The sequence below is a fragment of the Prinia subflava genome, chromosome 16, assembly GCF_021018805.1.
Source record: "Prinia subflava isolate CZ2003 ecotype Zambia chromosome 16, Cam_Psub_1.2, whole genome shotgun sequence".
Lineage (NCBI taxonomy): Eukaryota > Metazoa > Chordata > Aves > Passeriformes > Cisticolidae > Prinia > Prinia subflava.
Window position 1 is genome coordinate 11,197,116 of NC_086262.1, and position 23,549 is coordinate 11,220,664.

Below are 23,549 nucleotides of genomic sequence, written 5' to 3' on the forward strand. Positions count from 1 at the left end.
AAAAGGGGGCTTCTTGTGAGAGCTGGAGCAATGTGGTTTGTCTGGCATCTGCTATCACATGTTTTGCATTTTCCTTTCTTAATGAAGTTATAATCCCTGTAAGTACTGAAAGTAACAGAGATTTACTTATTTTACCCATTTTTTCCCATATGTTCTAGAGGTGCATTAGCATCATTTGCTGATTTATTCCATTTTATAAGTATTTAAGGGATTTTGAATGTACAATAGTCTCAATTATTCAGCCTAAATTTCATTCCATCAATGCTTTATGTTCATTTTCTGTGACCCTTCTGTTCCACAAAAAGAGTCAATTGTCTTTTGCAAAAGGTGGTACTTGGACCAATATACAATATAATGTTTCAAGCACACTGAAATATAATGATATACACAGACTGCTCCAAGAAACCTCCGTTTTCCAGTATTTTCCATAAATCTTAACCCAGAAACTGAAAAGACTTTTTTTTTTCCTAAAGGAAAAAGCAATATGTACTTGGTAAGGTCTATGCAGAAGATTAAAATAAAGGTTATATAAAAAGGAAAACATGACCCTGATGCCTGATAAAAAGAAAACTATTGTTAAATTCACTTTCATCTGTTGGCTTTTAATTGTACTGGCCCAAGTAATTGAATAATTCTCAATTTCAAAATTGGTACAACCACTTCAGTATGAAAGTAAAGTAATACTACAATCACTTTTTGCTGAACTCAGCCGAGCTGACCTCTCTCAAGCCACCACAGCTCTGCCACTTCCACTGATTTCCTACAAATGGGAAAGAGAGGGATGCTTTACTCACTTTGGTAAGTGAATACTTCCTCACATGGCTCGTGTCTGTGGCTTGGGGAAGATTAAAAGAGGGAGATCAAACAGCCACTGAGGCACGAGGCTGTAAATGCCACATTTGGTCCACTTTATGATCCAAAAATTGTCTCTCCAACCACCCCCAACTTTACCCTCTCCTTATGAGGGGAGGCTGAACCAGCACCCTCCAAGGAGCTGCCAGGCAGAAGGAACCCAGGGAACTGCAGCTCAGAGGGTGCAGTTCCAGCAGGGGAGAAGGGCAACACACACAAATGCTGGGACACTGAAGTCCCCAGTTTCTTTCTCTCAGAACCAGTGGGTGATGCTGCATTCAGTTTGGGCCTCATCATGCAAAAGAGAATGAAATCAGAGGAGGTATCAAGGAAGAGACAAACACTTCAAACTGTTCATGTAAGAACAACTGGAAAATGGTAGCATTCCTTACAAACCAGAGGCAAAAAAAGGCAATACTGAAACTCAGTAATTCCCTCCTGCAACAACAGAGAACTTTCCCAGTCTTCCAAAGAGGGTTCGAGGATGACATTTATTGTTTTACACTTCAGTGAGCAAAAGATGCAGAAAACTAACAGAAGAGAGCAACAAGTGTATTTACACAGCTAGAATTTCAAGAGGAGCAGCTGTATTTTGAACGGAAGGAAAGGCCACTCTCTTCTCTGAAACTGGATTTAAGGAACACAGAAAACACTGAGCTTTATGATATTTGTATTAAGGATTTGGCTGGTTCAGAAGCAAAATAGAAATTCTTTATCTGAAAATTAATGTGACAAGAAGGGTTCAAATTTTTTTCCAAAAAGAGATTTTTTTTAAATGAATTGTCTCATTTCCTGATTAGCAAACTAAAAGTATGAAATTGTTTTCCCCTTGGCTATATTCCAGCTAGATCAAAGCACTGGCCCAAGAACATACTGTACCAGGTTAGTCATGAAGAAAGTCCACAAGAAATTCAAGCATCTTCTTCTTATCTCTCCTGATAAAGTTATCACCCCAGAATACAAACATGGGCTCTTCATGCCCTAAACTGATAGACACATGACCAGATGGTTTTATAAATTTTTGTTGCAGTTATTCCTTTATCACAAACAGTATCTGCTGTGCTTTGGGAGCAGAGGTCATGCCCAGTCCTAGACAAACCACTGAAGTTCTTTCCACCATCCCTTCTCTTGCCAGGTCTCACAGAGAAAAGTTTATTCCATACTTGGAAAAACCATCCCCTCTGATGAATACCAGAGGGCCACTGCTCCCCCAGAAATTGTGAGTGGCAGTGAATGGCACAGGGACACCCTGTGAGGAGCAGTGCATGGGGGGATGCTTCAGCACGGTTCCTAAGAGTTAAACATCACTGTGATATCTATTTTCAGTGAAGACAGAGAAAAGAATCTACACCCACATCTTTTAAATGCACATCAATAAAAGGAGTCTCCTGCTCCAAGCCATAAAGTCATAAATCACGGCAAAACAAGCCATTGACCTGTTTTTATTCTTATGTGATGCACCACTGCAGTGAGGGTTTAAGGCCATGACAAGCCCTGCTGCATAAATCAGCTCTCTCCTACACAATGGTGTGAAAAATAAATCCAAATACACACTGACAGCCAAAACAGGAGAGTGGTACTGCAGTGGGGGGCCACTGGCTGGATTCCAGATGCCCACTAAAGCCAGTCCATCACTCCTGTCCTCAGATGGACAGAGGAGATAAAATACAACAAAATATTCTAGTTTGACACAAGGACAGGGAGAGATCACTCACCAATTACTGCCACAGGCAAAACTCGACTTGGGGAAAATTAATTTAATCCATTACCAATCAAATCACACTACAGTAATGAAAAATAAAACCAAATCTTAAAAACACCTTCCACCTCATCCCTCTGTTCTTCCCAAGCTCAATTTCACTCCTGAATCCTCTGCCTCCTTCCCCACAGTGGTGCAGTGGGATGCGGAATGGGGGCTGTGGTCAGTTCATCACACATTGTCTCTGCTGCTCCTTCCTCCTCAGGAGGAGGACTCCTCACACTCTTGCCCAGCTCCATGTGGGGTGTCCTTGAGCTGCAGGGGGGTCTCTGCTCCCCCGAGTTCCTCCATGGGCTGCATGGGGACATCCAGCCTCACCACAGGGAATCTCTGCTCCAGCATTTGCAGCACCTCCTCCCTTTCCTCTGCACTGACCTTGGGGTCTGCAGAGCTGCTGCTCTCACATATTCTCACTCCTCTGACCACAGCTGAGAGTTCTTTCCCCTTCCACTAAAATATGTTATCCCAGAGGCACTACCAGCATCCCTGCTGGGCTCAGCCTTGGCCAGCAGCGCGTCCCTTTTGGAGCAGTGGCACTGGGGGACACGGGGGGACATTTCAGCAGCTGCTCACAGAGGCCACCCCTCCAGTCCCCACACATACAACACCAAAACCTGCCCTCACAAACGTGATACAAATGCTCCTCTCTGTTTGGAAAAGTGGAGATATCTTTCAGGAAGGTGTCTGTATAAATACTACAAAGACTGAGGAGTGATTATTATCTTCCACAGAGCAGTGTTAATACAGGCTTTAAAAAGAGATCAATGGGCGTTTTTGTATTAGTCACATTTTTGGCAGCTTGTCCATATCTGCAAATACATGTTTTAGAAGATCAAATCAGCAGCCAACCTATGCTACACACAGAAAAACGAAGACAGTAAAAGCACATATCATACAATTATATTACTGTTCCCTCCTAGATAACGTTTTACAATTATGTCTAGCTAGTCAAACCAATTTCTCTTTACTGCTCACTGGAACACCATCTCTTCTATTTCCTCCAAGTTGACTAAGACCCCTTCTTCAGTTCTTTTATTTCACAAATGTTTTGTAAATACACTCTCTCTTGGATTAGGCTGCACTCAGCCTGAAAAGGGTTCACCATTCCTTGGGTTTAAAATGAAAAGCATCAGATGAACAGAGAGAGATCTGGTGTACATCACTGTCCAAATCCTGTGTGCAGGGTCAAGAACAACTCTGATGAACACAGAACAGAGAGGCAGGTGCACCTGAGAAAAGTCAGACAGCCCAAAAACACACAGTGCAGAGGATCAGACATAGAACCCACTGAAAAACAGTCCTGGGGGAAAAACCAGACTTTGAGTTAGTTGTTGACCTTGGAGCTGGAGCAGGAATCTGTGTCCTACTGCCTGAGTTCAGTGAGAACTCCAAGAACTTCCTTATTCTTTGTAAACAAGCAGGAGGTACAAAGAATATCTGAGTCCATCACCTTTCCCTAACTTCAGCTGTCTGCAGGAACCCAGGTTTTGGCAAATCTCACTCATGTCCAAGGAGGCAGCAGTACATGCAAATGCTTTATAGTTTAAAATGTCGTATGTTGATGCTGACAAGTTCAAGACATGAGAAGAGGTTGCTATGGAAACACATGCATTATTGCCTGGAACATAAGGCAACATTTTACATTAGGAATTTTTTAAAAAAACAACCTTGGACCAACAAATTAGTTGGTTGCCAAAATAGGTTTAGGATGGGGAAAAATTAGCTTGTTATTTGTTCTCAGAAAGAAATATTTTTGTTTAGAAATAACAAAGCTAAATGTAATGGAAGAATTTGCATTATATTCTGGATTATTTTCCTTGTCTCAGAGCAAAAAGTAATTTTATATCGAAAGAGTTTCTTTTGAAGCAAATCCATCTCTATATTCCCATGTGCTGGAGTCTCATCTAATTTTCTTTTTACAATTAATGAAATCACTTTAATGAATGATTATGTTCTTTGAAGGGTTAAACCTTTAACTTTTATATAACCTCACTTGCCTCTGTACCCACACTGACCAACAGAACAAGTACAGGAGTAGAACTGATCAGGAAACAGCAGAATTGCCCTCTTGGCAGTCTGGCAGTTCTCAGTTGCTCCCTAAATCCTGTTTTCTAACCCTGTTTGCAACCTGTCACCATTGCGAGGTGACACCTGCCCTTCTGGGGTATTGCTTTGCAGTGGCATCTTTCAATGCCAATCTCTTCTGCTTCATTCCCTGCCCTCCCAACAAGCACAAGAACAATTTTGAACTCCCCAAATAACAGTTTTACTCTGCAGGCCTCATGAAAAGCTTGATTCTAAAGCACAATTCCTATGTACTCAAGGGAAAAACAAAACCTCTCCACTTAATCTTTCTTACATAAAGCATAAAGCATAAATCTTCTTGGTTTTTTTCTTCTGAAAACTTTCTGTTAGTTATCTATTCTATTTAAAAGAGAAGATTTATAAAAAGAGGACACAGGGTTCTACTTCTGACACTTTATTTTTGGAAGTACAGAAGAGCATTTGAGCTGCTGGGCCTCAGACTGACTCTTTCTTTTCATCTTTTCCTATTTTGAGTATTCTACAAAATTTCAGTCTACTAGAACATTTATTTTTGGGGGAGTTTGGGCCATCACAGAATTGAAAAATGTACTAATCTACAATTCAACTTAAATTACTCTCCAACATGTCAGCTGCAGCTGACAAGTCCTCATGATTTTTGCAAGTAGAAGGCCAAGATACACTTATAAACACAGAAGAGGGGGTCGTGGTATCAGTGTGGCATGATCAACATTTTTACCTGATAACTTTAGTAAAAATCTAAACCAAATTACAGACATCATTTCTTCATACGTACCTGAGCAGTGAAGGTGGGAAAACCTCTTTTTTGCTAAGTTTAAGAGAGAGGATGCTAGGAAACCTGATGACAAGTGTCTGAAATGGCAAAAACCTTGTGAACTGGCTGGAGAGGACTGTCCTTCAGTAAAGGAAGCAATAGGAAAACAATGCCAGCAAGTTGTTTTTAGAAAACATCTCATTTAGGGTTGTGTTGTCAAAGACGCCTAAGGAGAACTGACAGCCAAACACAGATGGGCTCCTCATGTCCTCAAAACCTCAGCTTGCATGGTTACAGCTGAATCCCAACACAGCCAAGTTGCTCCAAATGAGAGGTGTTTTCCAACCATCCCACTGTCTTAGGGAGATTCCCATAAATGCTTTTGGTGAGTGCAGACCTCCTGTCTCAGCAGGGCTGCAGGCTACTGAATTCAAGGGCCACTGCTGCCACCCAGGCAAAGTGGATCACAGCAGGGGGAATGAGGAGCAGCATTTCTGAGTTGCCAGATGCTTTTAACATCCATCCAGCAGCCCATATAAATTCATTTATTACTGTACTTTTAAGCTGTCTGTACATGGGTTGAGTTTTGGCCAGTTCCAGAACAGTCTTTTTGGGATTTTATTTTTTAAATAAAACCCACTTTTTATGCAGATCTTCCAGACACATATTAACTTTTATTTTACCTTCTACTTACAACATCAATAACAGTGAAAAACTGTTTCTCTTTTCATTGGAATCCAGTAAATCTGTGTTCCTTAAGAATCTTACAAGAATATTCAGGCAAAGTAAGTGCATATTATTAGTACTTTTTCTTCTGCCACACCTCACTTCCCTTTTTTTTATTATTATTATTACCTTAAATAAGGCAATACTTATTGACTAAATGTGTCTGTGAAAACTTGTAGATAGGCAGGATAAATGTAAGGATCTTTATAAATTCAGTTCTCTTAAAAATCCTCCATGTATCTGTGTCAGAAGGACTGAGGCAGAGAAATATGGGAAAGCTCATCTGTAAAGATGCTGAGACTTTGGCTGCAGTTCACTCAAATTCACAGGGTTCATCACAACAGAATTTGGCTCTCCTCTCTTCTGTTTTCTTCGCTACTAATGGATACTTTACTATTTAATTAGTGCAGCATGATCCAAATCCCATCAAAGTCAATAAAACTCTTTTCATTTATGTTAACGGGTTTTGGACCAACTCCTGGTTTAATACCAGAATCAAATAAAACGCCCCTAGGAAAAGAACAGATATACCAAGCTTACACTTAAAAGTACAATCTTAAAACCTTCCTAAGGTTTTTACCCGCTTTAAAGCAAATCTCATTATTGACCGTCTTACAAAAACAGCTGGACAGCTCTTTTTTTGCCAGTCCGATTAAAGCGTCAGAAGCATCCAGAAGTGTGGTGTGAAAAACCTTCCCACGGCAGAGGGTGACACCTTCCTGAAGCTTTTCCTGGGGCTCCTTTGCTGTGCAAGGACAGGAGGGGAGGACAGAGCTGGCAACAGAACTGTTTAAAAGGCCCTGCCCCAAGCACTCGTTCTTTGTGTGGCTCCACCACCGTTGTGCCACTGCTGTGTCTGTTGGGCTGCTCTGCAGAAAATGTCACCAATGTCATTCAGCCACCAAGGCCAGAGGCATCCACACCTGCCCAGGTGGCCCAGGACAGCCAGGGCCCAGCTGAGGGGAGCTCTGTTCAGCTCCAGCACCTCCATAACCACTTTAATCAAACCAGCAGGAGACAGCACCAGCTATTTTTGTCACACAGAGGAGAGAGGAGGCTTCCTGCTCTTAGACTATACCCCAGCCTCTGCAGAAAGCAATGAACCACAAAGCAAGCAAAATGACACTGTGTAAACAGGGAGATTAAACCTTCTCCTGATACTTCTGACCCATTTTGGCAATACCAAGCAAACCACACAAAGACACCACATCATTTCTAGCATAGCAGCATGGTTTAATTGACTGGCACATTAAACAGCAAAGTTCTGTGTAAAGTTTGACCACAGAAATCACGTTCAGAGATCACATCCAACCAGTGCTGACTCAGCAGCAGAGCCACAGGATCCTTTTTTTAAATTCTCAAGAGCCCAAACAAAAAAACCCAAATTTGTGCTGCTGGTTTCAATGAGATTTTTCATTTTCCACTACTCTAACTTGGCAGCACAGTAGGCTGGGGGACAAATTTCCTTGAAAACAACTTCAGCAGAATGTTAATAGAGAAAGAAGAAAATTCAGGCCGAGGTTTAGAGGTGCTTCAGTCCCTTCTGGGGACTTCCCACGGAATCAATCACAGCAGCTCTGGAGGGGACTGTCCTGCAGCACAGCAGGACACGTTGGTGATGTGGCACGTGTCTCCAGCTCCTGCTCCCATCTGCCCAGTGCCTCTGGGCAGCCCTGACTCACCTTGTACTGACACGTGCACTGGGTTGGGAGGTGCAGGAACCTCTGTTTGCTCTCCCATGGAGTCAGATTCCAGCCCTGCCCTGCAACCTCCACTGAGGATAAATGGGGGCATCACTTCTTGCTTCATTCTCCCTTCTGGAGCGAGTCATTAAAGGAGAATATTCACTGAGCAAGGATTCTGTTGTGAATTGCCAGGAAATACAGTGTTTTCTGCTCCTTCCTGCTGCATGGGCCACTCACAAGTTATTCTCACCACCTCAGCACTCCAGTGCCAGTGCTCAGCATCCTGCCCTGCTGACACTGATCAGGTGTCTCCAACTGCTCTTTCTTTTGGCCTTTTTTCTGACATATCCCTTCTTCTCCCCCAAATCCCACACAGACAGTCATCTCACTGCTCTGAGCACCACATTTCTCCACAGGAACCACAGTGCATTTTTCCCCAGTGAAGAAAGTCTTTCCAGCTCATGAAAAGGAGAGCAGAACTGCCCAGCAGCCCAGCAGCAGCCAGAGGGGAGGGAGGTAGACTTCCAAACAATCTGTGCAGCTTTGGAATTCAAACCCATTCGCTGTGGTGGAGCAAATTCACCAGCTCTTGGCAACGATTTCAAAGATGGCCATTTGCCCCACATTCCTCGGCAAAGGAGGGATGCTGACAAGGTCCCTGGCTCCGGGAAGGTGAGGAGTGAGAACCCACAGGCTCAACCATCCCCTAGAACCAGCTCCAGGGAGGACATCATGACAAGGTGAAAGCTGCCTCCACACAGACTAGAAAACACAAGTATTAGAGCTAATCTAGCCAGCGCACCGTGAGATATAGAGGATTAGATTTGACCTGATAGGACTCTGACGTCAGTGAAAAGTGGTCTTAATATAAACAAATATAAAATGAAAAGAGAAAAAAACCAATGTTTTCCCACAATGGGATAGCTAGAATCTACTGTAGAACTTGCAAGCAGTGATTCAATACTCCAAAAATTATATCCTTGGGTTAAAGACTGCATGGAGTTCATTCTGGAAGTGCACTATAAAAGCGTTACCTAAGCACAAATATTTCTTAAATCCACAAGTCAAAGCAAACACCTCTTCAAATCACCCAAAAGGAACACAAAATTGCCAGAAGCAGCTAAATCCTTCAAAGACCTAAGTATATCCATCACGGATGAATTTCACATTACTAGGATCGCATTTATTCCACGGTTTTCCTAGTCTTGTCATGACTTCTACAGGCTTGCAAATTAACATGAAAATGTCACAAAAATTATGTGAGAATGGAAATTCAGAGGCAGGGAGCCACAGGGCCCTCAGTGAGCTTTGTGTGACAAGAAGCAGTGCCTGGAGATGTGTCTTTAACCCGTCTGCCCATTCGAGACCAAGGACCCTTCAAAGATCCTGGGATATCCCATCTCCCTTTCCAGTGCACTTTGCCACTTCCAAAAAACAAATCCTAAGTGTGTTACTTAGTGAAATCTCACGAAAACATATACACATTCAGAGATCTTGTGTGTCCTGCTGCCTCCCAAGAAGGAGTGTCTCTCTTTTCAAACCATGGGAGCCTGCAATCCTGACTGTCGGAGGAGGGCATATCTCCACACGAGTGTGAAAACATCTAATTACATAAGGCCAGGTCCTCAGCTAATGCAAAGTGACAGAGCTCCCAGAAATCTGTGGAGACACGATGATGCAGATTAACAGAGGTTTGGCTCATTATAATTGAAAGGACCCAACTTCTAATTTTCCCATCTAGTGACGGATTGTTGGAATCCTGACCACCAGAACCGCAGAGTGCAATGGGGAGTTGAAGGGAGATAGCATCAGGGAAAGTAAACTCCAGTTTGGCTGAAAGTATATTTATGATCCAGGAGTTTCAATTAGCTGTTGCTGAGTTATCACAAAAGTCTGTTGAACAGATGTGCAATTAGAGGTTTTTCTCATGTTGTTCTCTCTTGTGACTTGGGTTTTTTTTGTTGGGGGATTGTATTTGGTGTTTGGGTGGGGTTTTCTGCAAGTGATGCTAGTTTTATTGAGGTCAAAGCTAACATCTTAGGCAGAGAAAGCTCTTCCCACCATCACACCCCCAGCAGTGCAGAGGCAAAGAGAGGCAGTCTCAGCAGGAAAATCTTTCTCTTTTCATAGGAAGATGGAGACAGAAAAGCTGTCAGAATGAGCCTGCAAATTCAAGGCAGCTGGAATTGCCTCATCCTCCTGGCATGGACTGGAGGGTTTCTCCTGATCCCTCCCCCTTACTTAATGCATCACCTCTTCTGTGGTGGGGATGTGGTGTGAGGCAGAAAGGGAAGAAGGTTTAGCCGAGCTATTTCAGGTTTAGAGGCACACAGCTCTGTCCTGTTCCACCCAGCACACGGGATATAAACAGCCATGGGAAAGCTGCACTTGAGCTTCTCACACTCACCTCCCTCCCCAGCACCACTGCATCAGGGGATGCAGAACAAGGTGAAAGACAAGGTTATGATGTGGAATACTCCATGGCCTGCTTTTTGTCCCAAATACTCTGCTAATCAACCTGTCCACACAAAGCCAAATGGAGCCAGTGAAACTAAACACATTCACTTCAGCAGCTTTGGAACAGACCCAAAAATCAGCTACTTGCCATGGGATCTCCCTGGCCCTTATGTAAAACGATGCTGCATCATGACATAAACATTGACAGAGATCTGGGTTTTTTCCTGTGTGATTTTCTGTTTAGATAAATGCAAGATTGCACTGTATTTTCATAGGTTCAGCAGTTTTATTCTATTTTATAAGATGCATATGATTATTTTTGGGCTTAATTTGGCTGCAGTGAACTAAGCACTATATTTTTTCAGAAATTCATTACACTCTCCTACTGAGGAGTTTAAATTAATTCAAAACATCTTGTAAATAGTCTTGTCTTTCTTTGCTTGTCTATTACTTATCCAGACTGAGTTTCATATTCTTCTTTCAGAGTGCCAGATCATCCTTTGATTAATCCCATTTTTACACTTGCTGCTTATGTCAGCCTTAATGTGCTGTAACTTTGCAAACAAATTTAATATTGACAGACACCTCTTAGCACTTATTTGGGAATTAAATATTTTGGTTTACTGATGAATGGTGGATTTGCCATTTTTACGATGAAACCTAAAACTATTAGAAAACTCTGATTTCAAGCTTGGTTACAAATCTGAAATCAATCCAAATTCATCTCTGAAACTTCTTTATCCCTGAGGTCCTTACTGGTATTGAACAGAAGTGGCATAAAATTTCTGCTTCTGGGTTTTGGGGTGGGGTTTTTTTGTTGTTCACAATAGGTAAAAAATTGTGACCTTATGTACATTCACGGTGCTCTACAGAGGGCATTTTGAAGTCTGAAAGACATCATTTTATCCAGCTATTACTTTAGGTATATAAAAATTTTTAGACATTTTCAGCCTTGCAAGTTTCAAAGCCTGTCATCTTCCAATATAACTCCTGTCACGTGAAAGACTCTTGGCCCAGCTCAGCTGTCTTCATCCTCAGGTAGTGATTTATTTCTCAAAGACTGTTTCTTAAATACATTCTGGTTTGCAGAATGCTTTCCAAACAACATCTCTCACCTTCCCTCCACAGCTCCTCTGCTTGGAGAAAGAGGAGCCTTGCAATTTTAGCACACTGCAAAATGAAGTATGTTCTTCTGCATATGAGTTGGATGAACATGATTTACCCAAAAAGCATGATTTAAAACAAATGAACCCACTACTAAAACAGTAACCACAGCCTGTGCTGCCACCTACCCTTGGTTAATCCCTGTTTTCTGTAGGCTCTTTTTCCAAAGCGTGGGCTCTGCCCTGGGAATGGGAATGCCCTGCAGGTGATGTGATGGTCGTGGGCACCAGCCCTTGCACCAGCCTTGGGAGTCACCATGGGAGATGTGCAAGGTGCAGCTGCTTAGGGCAGGTGCTGGATGTTAGTTCTGCCTTTTGCACATGGGGGAAAGAGCAGAGAAATGAGAATCACAGAACCACGGAATCATTTAGGTTGGAAGATCTTTAAGTCCAACCATTAACACAGGACTGTCAAGCCCACGCTAAACCATGGGCCCACGTGCCACATCTGTACTTCCCTGAGCAGCCTGTGCCAAGGTTTCACAGCCCTTCTGGTGAAGAAGTTTTTTGTAACATCTAATCTAATCTAAAAAATACAGCAAATGCTTGGAATAAAATCTATGCTTTCCTCTCTTCCTTTTTAAATTCTATCATTTTACTGTATTTGAATTAAAATGTAAATGGTGCATTACTATGCTTAGCTCTTGAAATAGTTTTACTCCCAAGAAAGTAAGCCTTTCTTTCCTGTTGGACTCAACATATTATTTTGACTTTCTCCATTCTATAATCTACAATACTCATTAAATCATGCCAAAAAAAATCATTCTCAGAAACAAAACTTAAAAGAGAAATCCCTCCCACGGACCAAACCGTGCAGGAGTAGCCCTGAGTCTGCAGTGCCCATCCTGGGTGTGTGGAGTGAAGGTGCCTTGGGATGGGTTTGGATGGGCTGATGCACGTCCAGAGCTCCACTGGACGTGTTGGAAGATGCTGCTGCAGCCCAGCAGCCCCCAGGGCACAGAGGGAGGAGGCAGGGGTGAAAGAGGGGCTGCCCACAACCTTGGGAAGCAGGCACAGCAGCAGGCTGAGACAGCTGCACTCAGGGCTCCCATAGAAATTTGCTGTATCATTCACCAAATTCAATGTCCCCTGCCACTTCATGGACTGCTTCTTGTCAGGGTTGTAAGAGATGCAGTAAAAGAAAAGAGCTGCTGGCCAGTCTGCTCATTAGCCAGCCTGCTCATTAGCCATGCAGGTTCTTCTTCATACATCCACTTCATTATTCTTAGTGACAGTAAATCAGAAAACACACTAATAAAGGCTTGAAGACTCAGGGCCTACATCAAGGTATGGCTCTGTGCTATCCTAAACCTCAAGTAGATATTTTGATTTCATCTTTTTCAAAAAACAGCAAAAATGCTCACCATATGCCAGGTATTTCCTTCCAGTTTTCTTGCCTCAAAAAACTGTGAAATCTTTCACCTTCATTATAGGGCAATAATAGCAACCTATAGTCCACACACTTAGTGAAGAGAAATAATTTAATGGATAAATTAGTTGTATCCAGTTACAGGTAGAAGGAGCTCTTCTTATCCACAGATACCAGTGATGACCACTGACTTTCTCATTACAGGAGTCACACTTAATTTCAGTGGAAAATAGATTGTAATTTGTCCCCTGAGGTCCACCAGGCTAGAGGTTAAATTCTGGGGAAAAGCAATCTGACTATATAATGGAATTCAAACACAGAGGTGGCAACTACAGGAAAAGTTAAAGGGAATGACAGGAGGAAAGAAGTTAAAGTAGCTGTATTTATAGCTCACCACATCAAAAGAAAAGTGGAAATATTGTGCTTTGCAGGTGGAGGAGTCGGAGAGTACCAGGGGCGCTGGGTAATTCCAACCTCTGAATTCTCCACAGAGAGCTGCATAAGTGAAGAATTAATTGTGTCTTCATTTTGAAGAAAAGAGTCACAAATGCAGCAATAAAGGGGCAAAACACTAAATTTTACATAAAACAATTTAAAAGGAATTTAAAAAAAAATAAATAAACTTGACGGTTAACACTGAAAAACTTGAACACAATTGGGATGCCAAGACCAAAAAGTAACATCAAGTTGTACAAATGGGACTTCCATTTCAGCAAGGCAAAGATTTGGAAAACAAACAGATCAGTAGCTGCAGTCCCACAAGGGGCTTGAAGGGGAGGGGGAAGAGCAAATATATAAATGAGTGGTGGGGGCAGGTTCTCTGTGTGGCATTAGAGAGGATAAAATGATACTGAAGTTACCACATTCAGTAAATGAACCTCCCCTACTTGGGGGGCAGCCAGCCCACAGAACCCACACCAGTGCACAAAGTCTCTCAGGAGCACAAAAGACAAAATGCACAAGGTGTAAAGAGAAACTCATCTGTGCTGTAAAACGACACCTTCAAAACAACATACTTGGGATGATTTTCACTGGCCTGGTGATTCTTGAGACTTCAAGAAAAAGAACTGGCATCTCTGTCTTTTGCTTGAGGGAAACACTTACTTTAAAATTCTTTCTTTAAACAAAAAACAGTTACTTAGGAGAAAAAGCAGAGACATTAATGCTCAGATTCACACTTACAACTCCAAGAACTCCAGATCTGAAGAAAGTACCAGACGTTTTGAGACCTGGGAATAACTGAGAAGATCTATAACAGAAGCTGTGATTTAGATATGAGGGAGCAACGTGCTCTTCTGCACTTGGAGAGGACACTCTTCTTTTCAATGTTACAGTTTAATAGAACAGTGCTGAAAATAGTGTGTGAAATGTGGGCCTTTCATTTGCAGACTATTAAAACTGGGAACCCGCTGTGTCAAGACTCTGCAAACAAAGATGAATTTAAAACACACTCAGATAAAGGGGCTAAAGGAACCAGATGTGATGTGTTAGAGAACTTACTGAAACTTTGGAAGAAAGAAGGCAATAAAGGGACAAAATGATCCAAAAAGGAGGGTGTGCACATCAGAGTAAGGTTGTGCAACCCCCTGCAAGACACTCAAGACCTGTTCCCTGGTCCTGTTTTAATCAGACCCAGTATGAGAAATGTCCTAGTGTGCCACTAAGTAATAGCATGACCTGCTTACAAAGCAACAGTCACCATAAATAAAAAGTACTGAGAAGTAGGTTGAATAAAACACTAGTGTGATGTCTGGAGAAAAGGTCCTGCTCCATGCAATAGCTGGAATTCTGGTTGATCCAAAAAAGATATTTTTTAATCTTCTGGAGAAAAAAGTGAGCATGTAACTCACCTGAAATGTGGTGATGCCTTGCCATTTGCAGGAGTCTTGAATTCTCAGGGAACACCCTCGCCACATCAGGAGGCAGAAGAGAGCTGGCAGGTAAGTGAGATAATAGCACTTTTTGAGGGACTCACCTTTGGAAGCTAGGGAGGGGCAGACTTCTCAAAATAGATGTTCTGCTTACACCAGAAATTAATTATGACCTTATCAAAATTAGTTCCTATATTTGGGTCTTTCAAGATGGGAAGCAGGCACCTTGCCTTGGATGTATAGAGTTTAATATTCTGATTGGAAAATTAGTTTTTGTGTGGTCAAAGGGTATAGTACAGCTGAGATACTACTACAATGAGGACAATGCAACACAAGGTCAAATAGGACATAAAGAAATACTTATATTTTATCCAAAGGCCTTCAACATACCACAAAGATGCCAGTTTTGACTGCCTGAGGATACTCTGTCCAGATGGTGTCCACCTGTATGATGTAGGAAATTACTTGCTCTGCTCTCAGATAAAATGTAGGTGAGATGATCCATGCACAGAAGATGCAAATTTAAAAAAAAATAGTATTTACTGATGACAGAGTGTCTTTTAAGGACAGCAGAGGATAATTTACTCCAGTTGGAGGCTGAATCATAGTGTTTACACTCTTACTGTGTCACACCATAACTTTTAAAAGGGAAAGCCTGTGCAGTTTACAAAGCAGAAGGGACTGTCCAACTAGGCTGGTGTTGGCCAGGGAAATGAACAGCAGAAACCCAGAGAATGGGTCACAAAGCAAAGTGTCTACCCTGTGAAAATATGGACATGCTGGAGAGTTAGGCATCAAAACAGCTCCATTGCTTTGCCAGGCAACACAGGTCTTTTAAATGATGTGCGTAGATGGGGATGTGCAGTCGGGCTCTGATTGTTCTAGAATTCAAATACATGCTTGGTTTGCCCATGTGGAAAGCCCAGCTGAATTCAAAATGCCCTAAAAAAGGGTTAATGGTGAGCCCACTGACCATCTGCAGAGGAAGGGCTGCTTTTTCCTTAACAAGAATGGCTTTTGCATTTTGTTCTATACTGTGTCACAGAAATTATTTGCACTTCTTCTGCCACTGTATTACAGTTCTACTTATCAAAAAGGCCCACAGTGAATTTTGCCATTGCATTAAAAATTGGAGGGAAAAAAAAACGCAGATGGCAACTTTGGTTTGATTTTGGTTTAATGAGAAAATGCTCCCAAATGAAAAGAATATATATGCCCAATTTTGATCTCCTTAAAATGGATGCAATCCCATCATAATGTAAATGCTAAGAATTTAGCATACAGAAAAGGAATTACTGGAATTATTTGTAGCAGGCATCTGTTTTAACTGTCAGGCACTAGACCTGACCAAACTTTGAAGATAATAGTGTGCTACCTTGAGTTCTGCTTTTTTGCTACATCACAAACCAGTGTAATCCAAAAACCAGATCAAAAAGGAACACGACTAAATTGTAAATCCATATGAAAGCAGGAGATGGATGTCTGAAAGGAAAAATAACCCAGTTACATAAGCATGCCTGCCTTCTCCTGGTATATTCATTGTGAGCAGCTCCTTCACTCTCTCATCCAGGTAAGTTACAAGTCCCACCTAAGGTGAGTTAGATTCACCTTCAACTCTGTGGGCAGTTCCAAGAAAGCACCTGTCAGGACAGTTTATAAATATATAACCTTAAAATTTACTGACTTGAGATCAAGCTCATGCTCGAAGTGAAGAAGAGCTATACTAAACAAGGCTAGCCTTCACAAGGTGTCTAAATGCCTTTATGAATGCAGGGAGGGTGGCAGGAGGAAGGGGAGAAAGGTGAGCATTTCCCATGGGTAGCTGATATAGCTCTTAGGAACCACTGTTGACTGGATCTGAACACAAGATTCTACATTTACACTTTAGAAATTAGATTATATAATACAGCTCTGTAAAACAAAAACTGAGGAAAAAAGTTTTGTTCTCTGATTTAAAACAGGAAAGAAAATAGCCATAATATGAATAATACCTAACAATGTCTTGGGACAACTGACAGTTGTGCATTTGTATTGACAGCAGCCAAAGCACCAGCCAGTTCCTGAGGATCCATGACTGGTTAGGAAAGGAAAATGGATCACCACAAACCCACCCAGGTGACCCCAGGGCTGCAGATAGTGTAGCATTGGGCATGAGTCAAAAAAGCACTGCTGGTGTCCCAAGCATTTCTAGAAGAAACAGAGTCTGGGCAAGCAGCCAGCCAGCCACAGGCTGCCTGCAAACAGTTTGGGAGGGTTAGCACAGAGCACAGGAAAGACTGAAACGTTGGAGAGCAAACCCTGCCTAGTTCATCACAAGAGGAAACAAGCCCACTTGTAAGGTGTCTGTCTTGGTATCCCCAGCTCAGCTCATTTGGAAAACAAGCAACCAGAGATGGCTTGAAAAGCTCAGTTTCTATATATCTTCTTCTAATAACTATCCATTTTAATGACAATACTGTGAAATTTTTGGAGAGCTGATCTTTTAGCTTTAAAAAGGGAAGGGGATTATACTAATGGAGCCAAACTAGGACATCAGGATCTCTTACTGAAACTGATGCTCCTTCCTTTGCTTCAGTGGGTGCAATCGGATCACATTGATTGTTCATCATGGAGTAGTGATCCTCAGTCTTCTCAGTCCTGTCAGTACATCTGACTCTGCATTGCAGCCTAAGTTAATCATGTGTTCATTACCCACTTCAGATGTGGTGTTGATATTGTGTTTTCCTGTCTAAGTACACATTCGAGCTCACAAACTACAAATGTCAGGAGAAGACTGGGAGGGAGTTTATGCCTCAACCAAATAATGCCATCCTGTCAACCTGAAGAAGACATTTTTGGCACATTTGCCTCAAGCACTGCGGAAGTATTTATCAAAAGTCTAAATGTGCAAAGAGTTCTACAATGGCAGATTCATCTGCTGAGGCAAAGGAAGACAGTTCCCATAGTTAGGCAGTAACCTAAAAGAATTAACATAATCCTAACTTTTTGTTGTTTTATAGTATTTTTACAGCCTCCAACCACTTCTCCTTCACAACCCTTGGAGAGGACAGCCAGCTCCCTCATCCTCCAACTGCATCCACAAGTAATAATCTGGCCAAGGACCAAGAACATACTCAAAGCACAACACCTTCCACCACAGCCTGCAGGCCATGGAGACCTGACCATGCCTGTTCTGCCTGCTCACTGGAGAATTAGTTTGAATGCTGTCAGGCCAACCGTGATGATAACAAGTTAGCCAGAGTATTTCTATCTTAAGTGGGAAAACTTCCACCATACTTTTTTTTTTAATATGGTAAAAATCACATCCATAATTCAGAAAGCTGTTAAAAATCTATTGATTAGCTTTGATTCTTCACCCACAATTTTTAATGACCCACTCCAGCTCTGACAACACACCTAGATTGCATACTTCAGAAGTTCTCTTCATCTGCCTCAGATCTGATTTTTAGGTCAATAAATTTTTCGTTGACTTCTGATACAGAAAACCGTGAGTACGCAAATTAATGCGAATCTCCTCGGTCAGGGCAGCAGAGCTTCATCATTTATAGTACAGTTCAAAAGTCCCTTCACAGATCTACTATTTTCATGTAAATTCCTTCTAACAACTTCTCATTTGGCAGTACTAACTCCACCAGCCAGACTCTTCTAAGACAAGAACTGGGAAATAAGACATAGTTGGCAGTGCAGTGCAGTGCAAACCAAAAGGGATGTTCAAAGGAAATAACAGCAGAAGTTGGCAAGGTGGCAGATGCATTTGTTGAATTAAACCAGATTCAGTCAACAAAAGTTTGCAATGTAAAAATCAAAGTAGGACACTTCAAGTCCAGTATAGTTTCAGCCCTGATGGCTGATGCAAAAGACAGAAAACCATGAGAAGCATAGACAGATGTCAAATCACCTTCAAAAGCAAGCACTTCAAAAATACTAGGAATTAAATTAATCAACTTTACAATGTTAAATTCTAACACTTGTCAGTTGACAACTCAGTTGTAAGACAAGCACACCATCCCTATCTCCAGAATAACCTAGAAAAGGTTATTACTTGGAAATACTTGGGCCCACTGAAGGGAACTAGGTGTGAAGTAAAGAAATGGACATAGAAAAACAGTTGAGAATAGCCTTGTCCATGTCTTTATTCACATCCACAAGTCAATAAACCCAAGAAAAGCACAGGGCCCAGTGGTCTCTAAGTATGTCTTGCTGGCAACACATTGCTCCAAGGACTCTTCAAAACGAGAAATAAAAGGTAAAGGGACAGACAGTTACAAGCAGTATTAACTTCTGTGGTTACTTGTTTATTATTTCTGTCCAAAGAATAGAAAGAGCAGTGGCTTTTGGAGAAACATTGATATAATTCCTTTGAGTTTGTGTAATTCTATTGATAATCTGTTTTATACACTCACCCCACAAGAAAGAAAGAAACCGAGATGGAGGGAAAGGCTAGAGATGGAACATGGTACCCAGGGGACTGGAGTTCAATTTGTTGTTCCAAAACAGATTTACTGCACAATCTCAGGGAAATCTTAACAGCCTAAAGGTATTGAGGCAATGCTTCCTCTAGGAAGGCTTCAGTGACCTGGGCAAAAACAATACCTCTGCCCTGCAACACCTACCATGTAGATGCACCCTGGAGGAAGCAGTAATCCATTTCCAAATGTATTAGCAGGACCACAGAAGTTGTAATTCTATGTGAAAATCATCCAGATTAGAACGTGGCACCTCCCAGCCCAGACCAACTCTCCTCCTTCTTCTAATGGAAACAAGAACATTGGAAAAAGCTGGCACATGGGTTGGGCATACAGATTGAAAACTACAATCCCTTTGGTAGCTTTCTGGATTCCAGTCATTTATGAGTGCATTTATTATTGCATTGAGGCTTGGCTTCATGCCTTTGCTTTTCAGAAATTACAAATATGAAAAGAACAGTAATTTATGAAGTCTTTTCATTTATATTTTCACTTCATTTTATAAACCATTCTCATTCTTTGTCATTTGTACGTGCAGCATGAGGCCTTGGACCTTTTGAGTCTCATCCAAAGTTGGCTTAAACTCTTGTTCTATTTTACCATAACTCTTTTTTCTAAATATAAGGAGCCCACACTCACTGGAAAGAAGCAGGAACAAGCTCCCCCTTGCCCTTACAGGCAACACCTGAGGAGAAGAGCACAAGGCAAGGAGTAGCCATCAACAGGATCTTCCTGCACCTTTCAGTACAGATGAACAAGGAAGAAGAGCTTTGGCTCTGCCCCAGTTCTAAAAGTAAAGAGCAAGTAAACATTGAGCAAGTAAATGTGCCTTACACAAAATGATCTGTGCTAGACACAGGGAGAGCACAGAACTTTTGCTTCCCCCCCGAGGCAGAACTGCAGGCTCACACTCTGCTCTCTGAAATGCTCTTCTTGCTCAGCCCTGGTGCTTCTCTTACCCTCAGCCAGCTGTCCACATCAAACAACTGCAACATTAAAACCTGCTTCTCAAAACAGGAATGCACATGGCTAGGAGAAACCGCAGGAAAGGAAAGACTAAGGGGAAAAGTATTTGATTCCCTTCCATTCTTAGATAGCCAACATACTATCTCCATACATGTCATCTTCTTGGCACAGCAAATGAACAACTTCCTATGACTAAATAAATAGAAATACAACTGACTCCTACTGGCTCCTTATGCAGAGGCAGAATGCATTACAATTAAGCAATCTCAAAATTACAAACTCTAAAGGCTATAGCAAGGAAGCACAGGCTAGATAAACTGGTCATTATAAAAAAAATATATAGCCCTTTCCTCACTAAACAAATTGCTGTGCAGTAATTACTGCTCAAATGACAGTGAGACAGTTTAGGATGTCAGGGACAAACAGTGATAATCTGAGTGCTGAACATGCACTGCAGAACAGAAAGCTGCAGCCAGTTTTAAAACACACAGCTTTGACAAATGTATCACAGGGAGCTGTTTTGCTCATAAAACTTAAAGTCTTCTGCAACTTTTCATCAATCACTTGATTAGGCAATGAAACTCACCAAGTGAAATATCCAAGAAAACAGACTCTGAATAAATTAAAATTTTCCAGGACAAAACCATATTTTACCTATCAAATTTGTTTCCAGGGTAGTCCAGCCCATTATTTGGGATTAACTCTTTCTGACATTTACCCTTGCAGGCTGGAAGTGAGAAAGGGAAGAGGATGCTGAGAACTTGCCACTTAACCTTCTGGTTTAGAGCATCAGACCCCTCAAGTAACTTTACCACAAATCAACATAAAGGCTGGTTTCAGCTGTTCTCTTCCAGAGCAGCTACCTCAGAGTATGTGCTCAAACTTCTAGTGCCACTGTCTGTAAAGCAGCTCCTGGTGCAGCACAGCTATTCCCACACAAGGGAACATTAGTTAATTTGCATTCACAGTTACCATATGAGGTGTGAGTTTCTGACAGTCCACACATTTTATATTTAAAGACTGCAGGAAATTAATATAATTATCTTTGATATAATAACAAAAGTAACTTACCAGTCCATCACAATTGCTGATAGCCACTGAAGCATTTGGCAGATCAGTGATATCCCCAACATAGAGGCAATTCCCATAGAGAGGTTCAATACGAGTCTCCTCAGAGTCCTCCTGCCACTCAACTGTTGCTCCGGGGGCCACGAGCCTGGAGTTTGGCCGCAACCTGAAGTGAAACTCTCTTCCAAAAACTGTGACATTGTAAAAGATCTGCTCATTTGCTGCTTCATGATGCAAGTCTTCCACAGCCCTCCTGAAGCGTGCTTTTGGCGGTCCGGACACCAAGTGGGACAGGAACCTGCCCTCTGAGTCGGTGCTTGTGGGGATGACAAGGCTGTACTCCTCTATATTCCTCAGGATCGAATCTTTACAGGGAGAAAGCAAGAGAGGACAGAGATACTAGAACTAAACATATCCTGGTGCCGCGGGATTTTTATTCCATTATTCATTAGGACAGCAGACACTTATATAAGGCAGATGGACACTGCACTCTTTGCAGGCACTTGGTTCACCTGCATGAAGTGTGCAGAGTTCACTCAAACTTGCCTTTTCTTCCCCAAAATACCAGAGGGGAGCGTGAGCCTCCCCACCCTGGCAGGACCCCGCACTCCTGCCGCCTGCAGCGAGGTCCCGCTCCCCTCTGCCCACCCCGCCGGGACCCCGCACCCCCAGTCAGTGACCGGCTCGCCTCGGGGACTTCGGGGGTTTCCCGAGTGGCCAGCGCTGAAGAGAGGGCGTTGATTCACTCCGGGACCGCTCGCAGGGGTAGGAGTAGGGGCTGGGTTTGCAGGTGGTAAGCCTGCAAGGCAAAGGCACATCCCTCAAAGTACCCCCGGCGCGGCGGGTTTGAGTGGAGCGGTGATGGGGACGCCGCGGGCAGCGATCGGGAGCGGTCTCAGTGGGGAGCCCGGGAGTTTTGGACGGAGGCGATGGTCCGGGCAGGAGGAGGAGAAGGCAGACGAGCTGCCATGTGTTTCAGCCCGCACGGGGAACCCCCGGCACCACTCCCTGGCCGCGGGGCTCGCCCGCCCGGCGGGGCAGGCAGCGGGCGGCGCGGGGCTGCGGGAGCGCTGTCACCGCCGGCCGCTCCCGCGTCCCTTCCCCGCCGGCGGCGCGGCTGCCCGGTCCCCGTCCCCGCCTGCCGCTTGCAGGAAACAACTGGAAACCCGGCAAAAGTAGCCGCAGAAGAAGTTCAAGGGGAGCCGAAAGCCGCCAGGCGACGAGCCGCTACTTGGGACGGGCGGGCTGCGGGCAGCGGCCGGCGGCGGCGGGGCAGGGCGAGCAGCCCCGAGGCCGTCCCGGCGGAGACCTACCTCTGTCCCCGGGGCGCCGCAGGGCGCCGGCCGGCAGGGCGAGCGCGCAGCAGAGCAGGACGCAGGCGATGCCCGCGGGAGGGTCCATCGCGGCGGCCCCGGCCAGACGCGGGGGCCGGCGCCCGGGCTGCCCGCAGCCGGGGCGGGCCAGGCGGCAGCCCCGCTCCGCGCTCTCAGCGCTGCCCCGCGCCCCGCCGCCCGCGCATTCGCCCAGCCGCAGCCGCAGCGGCAGTGGCGGCCGCGCTCCCGGCTCGCAGCGAAGCAGAGACACCAGGAGGCGGCGGGGGTATAGTACTGGAAGCACAGGGCGTGCGGAGTGAAGTCAGGCTGATTGACAGAGGCGCTGCCACACGGCGCAGCCGGGCCGCGGGGAGCGGGGACGGGCCGCGGGCAGCGGGGACGGGACCGCCCGCCCCGCCGGGCAGCGCCCGCGCCGCCCCCGCCGCGCCCCGGGCAGCCCCGGCCGGCAGCGCCCGCCCCGCGCCGGGACCGGCCCGCCCGCGGGGACGGGAGCTGGCAGGACCCGTGTGGAGGCGGAAAGGAACGCCCCGAGCCGGGCTCGGGAGCCACCGGGCGCTGGGGCAGCGTCCCGCCACCGTCCCGGCTGTGCATCCCTATGGAACCGAGCGGAGACGGGCGAGGCTGGCAAACTTAAGGCACCTCGGCATGAGTTGTATTGCAGGCTTGGGTTCCAGTTGACAGCAGGGACCCAAATGGAAAAAGTGCCACCAGCAGAGGCAAATCACGATCAGAGATCTTCATCTGATCCAATAAATTACTCTAAGCAGCCATTTCACAGGAAAAATTGTTTGGACTATTTGCTAATAAGACTGAAAGTGCTTCCTGCAATCTTATATTAAATATCTGCAATTGGAGAGATGGACCCAGAAAGTCTTTAGGAATACTATAAATACAATATAGAAGAAGGATTTTTAAATAATCAAGAGTGGCCTTTATGGTAAAAAAACAAGTTATATTTGTTTCCATATGGCCAGTATAAATGCCATACTGCTTATTCCCTTCAAATAATGTATAT

At 43.9% G+C, this 23,549-nt stretch overlaps 1 protein-coding gene across 1 annotated transcript in view; it reads right to left on the reverse strand.

Annotated features, from left to right (window-relative positions):
- The window catches only part of ADAMTS2 (ADAM metallopeptidase with thrombospondin type 1 motif 2), a 173,437-nt gene extending 150,475 nt beyond the window's left edge, over nucleotides 1-22,962 (reverse strand). The window contains exons 1-2 of the mRNA XM_063413222.1: nucleotides 22,514-22,962; nucleotides 21,204-21,565 (exon numbers count right to left, since the gene is read on the reverse strand). Of these exons, the coding sequence (XP_063269292.1) occupies nucleotides 21,204-21,565; nucleotides 22,514-22,601 (450 nt within the window). The 5' untranslated portion in view covers nucleotides 22,602-22,962. The remainder of the gene's footprint in view (nucleotides 1-21,203; nucleotides 21,566-22,513) is intronic.
- Between the last annotated feature and the right edge of the window lie 587 nt (nucleotides 22,963-23,549).